The sequence below is a fragment of the Neophocaena asiaeorientalis genome, unplaced genomic scaffold, assembly GCF_003031525.2.
Source record: "Neophocaena asiaeorientalis asiaeorientalis breed wild unplaced genomic scaffold, Neophocaena_asiaeorientalis_V1.1 scaffold43, whole genome shotgun sequence".
Classification (NCBI taxonomy): Eukaryota; Metazoa; Chordata; class Mammalia; order Artiodactyla; family Phocoenidae; genus Neophocaena; species Neophocaena asiaeorientalis.
The window spans coordinates 8,104,320-8,113,251 of NW_020173674.1; the positions used below are offsets into that span (position 1 = coordinate 8,104,320).

At 59.9% G+C, this 8,932-nt stretch overlaps 2 protein-coding genes across 2 annotated transcripts in view; one reads left to right on the plus strand and one right to left on the minus strand.

Moving 5' to 3' along the window:
- MACROD1 (mono-ADP ribosylhydrolase 1) overlaps positions 1-1,020 on the plus strand; it is a 151,292-nt gene extending 150,272 nt beyond the window's left edge. The window contains exons 10-12 of the mRNA XM_024748517.1: positions 11-114; positions 483-564; positions 875-1,020. Coding sequence (XP_024604285.1) covers positions 11-114; positions 483-564; positions 875-912 — 224 coding nt within the window. The 3' untranslated portion in view covers positions 913-1,020. The remainder of the gene's footprint in view (positions 1-10; positions 115-482; positions 565-874) is intronic.
- A 131-nt stretch (positions 1,021-1,151) lies between these two features.
- Positions 1,152-8,932, minus strand: part of OTUB1 (OTU deubiquitinase, ubiquitin aldehyde binding 1) — an 8,081-nt gene continuing 300 nt past the window's right edge. The window contains exons 2-7 of the mRNA XM_024749020.1: positions 7,539-7,600; positions 7,227-7,325; positions 3,017-3,135; positions 2,686-2,770; positions 2,377-2,571; positions 1,152-2,262 (exon numbers count right to left, since the gene is read on the minus strand). Of these exons, the coding sequence (XP_024604788.1) occupies positions 2,065-2,262; positions 2,377-2,571; positions 2,686-2,770; positions 3,017-3,135; positions 7,227-7,325; positions 7,539-7,600 (758 nt within the window). The 3' untranslated portion in view covers positions 1,152-2,064. The remainder of the gene's footprint in view (positions 2,263-2,376; positions 2,572-2,685; positions 2,771-3,016; positions 3,136-7,226; positions 7,326-7,538; positions 7,601-8,932) is intronic.

Sequence of the window (8,932 nt, forward strand, 5' to 3'; positions counted from 1 at the left end):
GCTTGGGACTCACTCCCGCCCCACCGGGCCCGGTCCGCAGGCTACCCCAACGAGGCGGCGGCCGAGGTAGTGCTGACCACGTTGCGCGAGTGGCTGGAGCAGCACAAGGACAAGGTGAGGCCTGGGCCCAGCCAAGAGGACCAGACGGGGGTGGGTGGCGGGGCGCACCCCGGCCCCGCTGACCAGCCCCACCACCCACGTACAGAGTGCCGGGCGCATGGGGTTCAGGCCTTGCCACTGCTCTCTGCGTCCCCTCTCCTTTCCTCGGGGCTGTTTCCTCCCCGGCAACCAGGGCGCAGGGTAGTGCGAGAAGGCAATAGCACACCACACCATGAGCCCCTTCTGCAGCCTGAGCTCTAGACTCAGGTCGAAGAGCGCCCGAAGGGCGAGGCAGGTGCAAACCTGCTGGGGCGGGGCGGTGTTAAGACCGGGGAGCCGGGGTGTGGGTGGTTTCCGCCCAGGCTGAACAGGCCCTGGCGCAGGTGGACCGGCTCATCATATGCGTGTTCCTGGAGAAGGACGAAAACATCTACCGGCAACGCTTCCCCCACTACTTCCCCGTCGGTACGTACCCCGTGGTGCGCGCCCCGGCCAGCCCCCGCCCCGCCCCCATCCACCCCGGGCGGGCTCTCACCGTCCTCTGCCTTCCAGCGTGATGGCAGCCCGCCGCCTACCCTGACCAGGACTGGTAAGCAGGGCCTGGCCCTCCGTGTGGCTGCCCACTAACCTCGTGCCCACTAACACACCCGCTCACCCCGCGCTCCACTCACCCCGCGCTCCACTCACCCCCACGCAGGGAAGCCAGGGAGGCAAGCCTGGGAAGCTAGGGGAGGCCTACAGCCCACATGCTCTGACCTACTGGCTTTGCCCACAGACTCGTCTGGGCCTACCGGACCGCGCTCCCAGCTCTAAGAAGTCGCGGAAGCCTGCAGCAGGGCCTGGCTTGGCCACCCTATTCTTTCCCTCCGCCCCCTGCCCCCTCAGCAGCCTCTCTAATAAAGACCACTACTGTTGCAGCTCCTACTGTCCCAGCCCTGGCTGGGGGCGGGTGAGGGAAGCAGCCCAGGTGTGGACAGGTGCTTTGGCTTAAAGGGGCTGGCGAGAGCTCTTGGTGAGCTAGGCAGGTGGAGGCACTGGCTGGACGGCAGAGGTGGGCAGCAGCACTTCACATTTATTGAGGGCCTGCCCCCAAGGAGCTCACAGCCTGGGGGCCAAGACCCCACATGTGCCGGGGGGAAGAGAAGAGGTGAAGGCAAAAAGGAAGGCGATGCAGACACCGCGGCCCAAGCAGTGGGGGTGCAAAGCAGGCACAGGCAGCAGGCCGAGGGGAGGGGTGGGAAGAGAATGGTGGCCTGGCGAGCCCCACTAGGCCTGGGCATGGAGGACCAAGCACAGGCTTGAGGACTGCCCCTCCCCCACCTGGTTGGCACCACCTGGGGTGCTCTGGGGTGCCCCCGCTCCTCCACCTGCCCTGAGCCAGGCCCCACCATCACGCCGGCCCCCTCCACCCGGGACTCCTCCACCATGCAGACCCCTGATGGAGGGCAGGCAACCCAGGCCCTGGCCAGGACAGCAGGGTGGAGGCGGGGCCTATGAGGGAGGAGCTTGAAGCTTTGGTGGTCCTGGGTCCCTGGGCAAGTCTCTGAGGAACTTCCACATCCCCATGGAAGCCCCTGGCCAGCTAAAGAGGGAAGGGGCAGAGGCCTCAAGGGAAGGAAGCAGAACCCCAATAAGCAGGAGGGATCCCCAAGAGGCCTAGCCCCCTCAAAACTGCTCCTGGCAGGGAAGATTGGGGGTGGACAGGTGGAAGGCTGAGAGGAACCCACCTGAGGGGAAGGGGGGCAGCCAGACACAGAGCAGCCAGGTGGGCAGCAGCAGAGCAGGGACACGCACACACGTGGCTCACCACCAGCGTCCCCTTTAATAAAACACGGAAGGTCGTATGACAGGGAAGGGGGTGGGGGAGTGAAATATGACCATTTACAACCACAAAAAAACCTCTGTACATGTCTAGCGCCTGGCAGAGGGGAGGGCAGGCAGGGCAGCGGCAGGCCGGGGCCGGCCCTATTTGTAGAGGATATCGTAGTGTCCAGGCCGGTAGAGAAGGTAGACCTTGGGCTCGGAGCCCTCAGGGAAGATGTGGGGGTTGGTGGTGCCGCCCTCGCCGCGGTCCATGTACTCCACCTGGATGGAGACGCTGAGCGCCTGGGCCAGAGCGATGATGTGGATGTGGTCGCTCTCCTTGCACATGGGCTCCACCTCCTGCGGCACAGGGGTGGCTCAGCCCGCGTCTCGGCGCCCCTCCCCCATCCCCCCCACCCGAGGCACGAGAGAAAAGAAGAGCCCAAGTCTGAGGAGTGGGGAGGGGGGCAGCACCTGCTGGCAGAACTCCTTGACGGTCCGGCCACCCTCGATGAAGTGCTCAAAGAACTTGCTCTCACGCTGCAGGTAGCCCGAGGTGAGCAGCCGCAGGTAGACCACCAGGTAGTCCGAGGTGCTCTGGTCGTTGAAGGAGGCCAGCAGGTCGGCCACTGAGGTCTGCTTCTCCACCTGCTCGATCAAGTCCATGAACTGCCACCCGAGGGGGACAGAGGGCAAGATGAGGGAGGAGATGGGTCAACCCTGCCACAGCCAGGCCACCCCCCTCCACTCCGGCTGACCGGGTGACCGGGTGGCTGGGCTCACCGTGTTATGGAAATCCTCAATTGTGAACTCAGTGAAGCCCTGGGACACCAGGTCCTCTTTGCTCTTGGCGGACACGGCCTTGAACCTGTGGATGGAAGGGAAAAAGAGGCTGGCATGAGCTCCTAGGCCAGCAGAGCAGGGGCCCAGAGAGACCAGCCCAGGGGTGGGGGACTGGCCACTGACGGAAGCCCCAAGCAGAGGCCCAGCCCGTCACTGGGCCTCAGGTGGAAGCACACCTCCCAGTCATCAAGAGGGAGGAGGGGGCCCACAAGCCCTTCACGGAACCCTCCCCTACCTGCTTCCATTGTGCCCAAGTGGCCACCCTCCTCACCGCTGCAATTCCTTCCTGTCATCCAGCAGCGCCTCCAAGTGGGAGAATCCGAAAGCTCGATAGAAGCAGTTTCCGTCAGGCCTGGTCTTGCGGATGTATGAGTACTTTTTGTGGAGGTCCTGCGGAGAGGCAGCCCCCAGCCCACCCCGCGCCCGTCAACATCAGGCCAGAACCATGGCGGCCAAGGAAACCCCCCCAAGAAAGGTCACACCAGAGCGGGTGGCAACTGAGCTCCAAGTAGCCACCCGGCAGCCTTGGCTGCTGACTCTGGGGTGGGGGCTCACTTAGCGACCCACTGCCAGGAGCCCCCAGAGCCCCAGGAAACTGAGTTATGGACACACTGGGTGCATGGGTCACCGAAGTGGTCACCGGCCAATGGGTATGCCACGCTGCTGGGCCCGAAGGGCTGCTGTTTCATAAAAACAGGCAAGAGGATGGGTCCCTGACCGACACAGCTTTTCCAGTGAACAGTCTTTCAAACCCTGAGAGCTCCAGGGCAAGCAAGTTAGGGTATGGGGCACAGCGCCACACCTGAGGCCCCTACCACACAGCCCCAGGGTCGGAAACGGCTCCCTCACCCCCTGTCTAGTCTCCACCCGCCCGCTCACAGGTCCTGGTTTGCTCTTTTGCAGTTTCCGCCTCAGCTCAATGGAACTTCTTCCGCCTGCTGAACCTCCCCTACGAGCGGGGTGTGTGTGCATCTGGCCCTCAGTGCTGTCTGGCAAGCAGGTCTCACTCCCCCGGCCTGCGCCCCTCCCCTTCTCCTATCTCATACCTTCTCCGTTCTCCTGAACCCCCCCCCCCCAGTCACCTTCCCGATGACCCTGCTTCCTCTCCGACTGAGGCCCCTCGGCCCCCGCAGCACACCCACCCACGGCCTCTCTCTCTATCCTCGGAGGGTCTGAGGCGGCCACCAGAGCCGCCCCTCTCTTGGATTCTCCTCCTGCATCATCAATTTCTCTCTCCCGACACGTTTAGACCCATCGGCATATAAACCCAAGACCAGTTCTCCCTTCGAAAAAAACGCTCTGCTTCCCGTGAATTCCTTTCCAGCTACCACCCAATTTCTCTGCTTTCCTGTAGGGCTTCTAGTGAAGCCATCTGTGCCCACTGTCTCCATTTCTCTTCTGCTGTGAACTCCATCCCAGCAGGCTTTTACTCTAGTGAAGGTCACGGATGGCCTCCTAAGCCCTAAGGTCAAACCCACTCCTCCCCAGACCAGCCGGTGATGCACCCGCCCCACTTGCGTCCTCCCTTCACGTGCTACCGGGCCCACCCTCTCCATGTCCTCCAACCTCACCGCTGCCCCTCCTCATCTAACCTGTGGTGGTCACGGGGCCACCAAACCACAGCGCACCCTTCCTCAAGAGCCCACGTGTCACCTGCCAGAAGACAACCACGCCACAGGCCATCCACAGCCCCTGCCATGTGAACAGCACAACCTGCTCAGGCCTGGGGCAGCTTCAGCGTCAGCTCTCCTGACCTCACGGCTCATGGGATTCAAACGTAACTCTTCACCCGCCCGCTTCTTGGCCCTCAACTCCAACTTTGACTCACACCCAACTGCCTTGCCTCCACCGCCTCAGACCGACCCAGCCAGCAGGCAGCTCCTGACCTCCTCCTGGCCTCCCCTCAACTGCCCGCCCTCCACCTTTCAGCTGCGGAGCCAAAACCTCCCAGCCACTGCCGACTCCACCCTCACACCCCATCCAAACCAGCAGCAGACCCTTTCGGCTGTGCCCGCATCCAACGGCTACTCACCTGGGCCACTCAGCCACCCTGGCCGTCCCTCCATCTCCAGCCAGTTTTATTACACAAGCCTCCGCACAGGTCTCCCTGCCTCCACCTCACTGCTCAGTCTATCCCCACCCAGGCCACCATCGACCAGAGAAACCCATTGAATACTCAGCTCCCCCCGAGTCCTTTCCCGGCTCCGTCCCCCACGTCTCCTACCCGCTCTGCTCCAGCCACACTGGCCCCCACCCGTGCCCAGCCGGCCGCACCAGCTTGCTCCCTTGCCTCTCGGTTCATTACTCACACACCCCCATATTTAAAACCACAAACCCGGGGGCTTCCCTGGTGGCGCAGCGCTTAAGAATCCGCCTGCCAATGCAGGCGACGTGGGTTCGAGCCCTGGTCCGGGAAGCTCCCACATGCCGCGGAGCAACTAAGCCTGCCTGTGAGCCACAACTACTGAGCCCAAGCCCACAACTACTGAAGCCCACGTGCCTAGAGCCCATGCTCTGCAACGAGAAGCCACCACAATGAGAAGCAAACGTACTGCAACAAAGAATAGCCCCCACTTACAGCAACTAGAGAAAGCTTGCGCACAGCAACAAAGACCCAACACAGCAACAAATAAATACATAAATAAGTTTATAAAAAATAAAATAAAACAAATAAAACCACAAACCCTCCCACTCCTGATCTCCTCGTCCCGCTTCACTTTTCTCCACAGCACCGACCACCTCTGACATACATTAGGGTTACCTCTCATTTAATGGCTGTTTTTCCACTATGAACCATCACCTTGAGGGCGGGAGTTGACAGCTGTAGTCATCACTCTATCTCCAGCACCTAAAACAGTGCCTGGCCCACAGTATGTGCTCAGAAATGTTAAATGAACGGGGCAAAATGTGTACAAAGAGCCCAGATCACTGCCGCTACCAGAACAGCGACCAGAATCATCCTGAGCACTTACTCTTTGCCAGGCCCTTTGCGGCGGGCTAGTACCCTCCTCCTCCTCCTCCCAGGGTGCTCCCCAAGATCACACAGAAGGCGTGAAGCCAGGACTCAGACCCAGGTCTACTGGGCCCCAGAGCCCGTGCTTTCCTCTCTCTACAGGCCTCTTGGGTAAACCATAAACACCCTGAGCAAGGAGTCAGAGGAGACCACAGGCCACACAGAGCGGATCTGTGTGCACTGTTTGGCCCCCACATTTTAAATCTGAACAAGCTGCCAACTATTAGGAGCCTGGAGATTTTACAACAAAATAACCTCTGGCTTGTCTTGGAAGCACCGATGGAGTGACAGGCATGGACACTCCCATCTGCCCCATGAGCTTCTACTGCCTGCTACTGGCTGACCCGGCCACCTTCAATCACCTGGGTTGCCTTACTGGCCCCTGAAATGGCTAACCCCAAAGGTCCCTCCGTTCAGGTGGAAGGTTCTAAGCATCTCTGATCTTTGGGGGAGAGTGGGAAGGAGTAATATTTACTAAACCTGGGACATCCCTGGTGGTGCAGTGGTTAAGAACCCGCCTGCCAATGCAGGGGACACGGGTTCCAGCCCTGGTCCAGGAAGATCCCACATGCCACGGAGCAACTAAGCCCGTGCGCCACAACTACTGAGCCTGTGCTCTAGAGCCCGCGAGCCACAACTACTGAGCCCGCATGCCACAACTACTGAAGCCCGCCTGCCTAGAGCCCACACTCCGCAAAAGAGAAGCCGCCGCAATGAGAAGCCCACGCACCGCAACAAAGAGTAGCCCCCACTCGCCACAACTAGAGAAAGCCTGTGCGCAGCAACGAAGATCCAACGCAGCCCAAAATAAATAAATAAGTAAATAAAATTTAAAAATAAAAAATACTAAACCCTTAGGCTGTGCCGATTAGACAGTTTACACATACTGCCGCGTTTCAAACTCCCAGCTCAAAGAGAAGTGAGTGGTTAAAGGACTTACCTGTTGGTAAGTGATGCAGCAGGGCCTTGCACAAAGGTCTGTAGGCCCCTTTTCCCCACTGCTGCCTACCTCTCCACACATCCCGGAAGCAGGATGCAGGACTGTGTCCCCGCTGCCACCCTCGTCCCGCAGCCGGCCCCAGCCCTCTCGGCCCCACTGCGAGCACTGAAAGCGTCAGCTCCCCGCAGCCTGCACCAGGCCCCACAGGCATCATCTCCCTCAACCTCACAACCACCCTGTAGGCAGATGCTTTCATCATCCTGATTTCACAGATGAAGACCCCACAACTCAGAGACCCCACGCTCAGAGACATCGAAGGAGCAGCTGAGAACACAGCTGCTGTGTGGCAGTCAGGATTTGAATCGAGGTCTTTTTGCTTCCAGAGTCTGCATGCTTATGAACCAGAGGGCTCCCCCAACATCCTACCCTCTCTGAGGCCAGACCCAGCGAGGAACAGGTCTAAAGCAGGCACGCTCCCGCCCGGTCCCTACCCGAGAGCTCTCCCTGCCCCCTCAGCCAGGCTCCCACCTTGATCTTCTGTTGATAGATGTTGTCATCCTCAGCATACTCTTTGTATAGGACAGAGAGCTCCAGCCGCTCCGAGACCAGAGGGTTCTGCACAGCGATCTGCAGAGGGCAGGAAATCCATCATGTTCTGACGGGTGAACGGAGTGACCCCACCTATCAGCCACAACACCTAAATGAGAGCTGCTGAGCCCACTGGCACAGTGACCACCGCCCCCCATAAAGGTATCTAGTACCCAGCTCAGCCTGGACAGGAGGGGGCTCAGGTCCACCCTATGCATCCCCAAAGTAGGGCCGCTGGCCACAGCCCCTCACCTCTTGCTGAATTCGGTCCTGCTGAGCCATGATGGCTTCATCGTAGGCAAGACAGTTAACACCTGGAAGAAGGAAGAAGGTCAGGGATTACAGTGGGCCCTGGCTAGCCCCACTCCAGGCAGCCTGGGCGGAGGACAAGAGCAGGCGAGGAAAGCAGACTTGGAATCTGGAAGCCTGCGTCACACCCTGCTCCACCCCAACTGTGTGATCTTGGCAAAGTCCCTTCCCTTCCCTTCCTGGGCCTTAGTTTTCTCATCTTTACAGTGAGGAGGCCAAGGTGATGACCCCCAAGGTACACTCTTAAAGCTCTAACAAACCCTTTCCCTGCTTTCTAACATCACTTCCCAGCAGCCCGGGAATGCTCTGGAGCCAGGCAGGGTCTCCTGAGGAAAGAAAGATGAGGAGGCAGAGTCTCGGGCTGGATGAGAGCTTCCTGTGAGTCTGCACTTTGCTCAATCACACCCTTCCTCCACCTGCCATCCTGGATATTCTTAATGGTGCCCATTTTACAGATAAACAAATGCAGACCGGTGAAGAAATCTGCCCAAGGTCTAAGACCTGTGGCACTCTTCACCACAAAAACCCTCCTCTGCTACCTCACTGCAGAGGCTTATCCTCAGCTGTGAATAGGGACTAATACCACCACCTTCCCCCTTCACTGAGGTGTCATGAGGAGGTGCTACCTTAGAGGCACAGTGTTAAAGACTCATCAGTGAGTTGGGCAGGTCCACCCTGTGGGCCCCACTCTGAGCAGCCACTGGTGAGGAGCCAGGAGATCTGAATCCTGGCCCTGGCTCTTTCTTAACTTACACGATCCTGAACAAGTCCATTCTAGGGAGCTGGGTCTCCGAAAGCTCAGTCCCTCGACTGTGCAATTAGAATGGAAGGTGGGTGCTGAATGATTTTTAAGGCCAATCCTTCTGAGCTTGAGCATCCCGGATCCTCAGCTGGGCCTCCACCCATCCCCTATGCTGCCCCGCAACAGGGCTGTCCCTCCCACCCTAGTGACCTACTCAGTCCCCGCGTCTAACTCAGGGGTGAAAAGAAGAGGGTGGGATCGTTCTGAAAGGTCCAACTCTTCAGGGGTCTAAGAAAACAATGCCTAGACAGGCGGAAAGAGGCTGCAAAGCCAGAAGAGGGGGCTCTACCGGAAACGAAGGCTGCTGCCCTCAGGGGCACACACCTGCGGCCGCTCACAACCCCGGGCCACCCGCAGCATCCCCAGCGGCCCACCCAGTCCTTTGTGCTCCGCAGCCCGGCGTAATTCGACGCCCCTCCGGGCTCGGTCTGCTCTGGAGAAGGCGGACAGCCGGGCCCGGAGGACGCCCGGGGCTGACTGCAAGGACCGGGGCGGGAGAGCTGGGGACCCAGGAGCCCGGCCCCCGGCCCCGGCG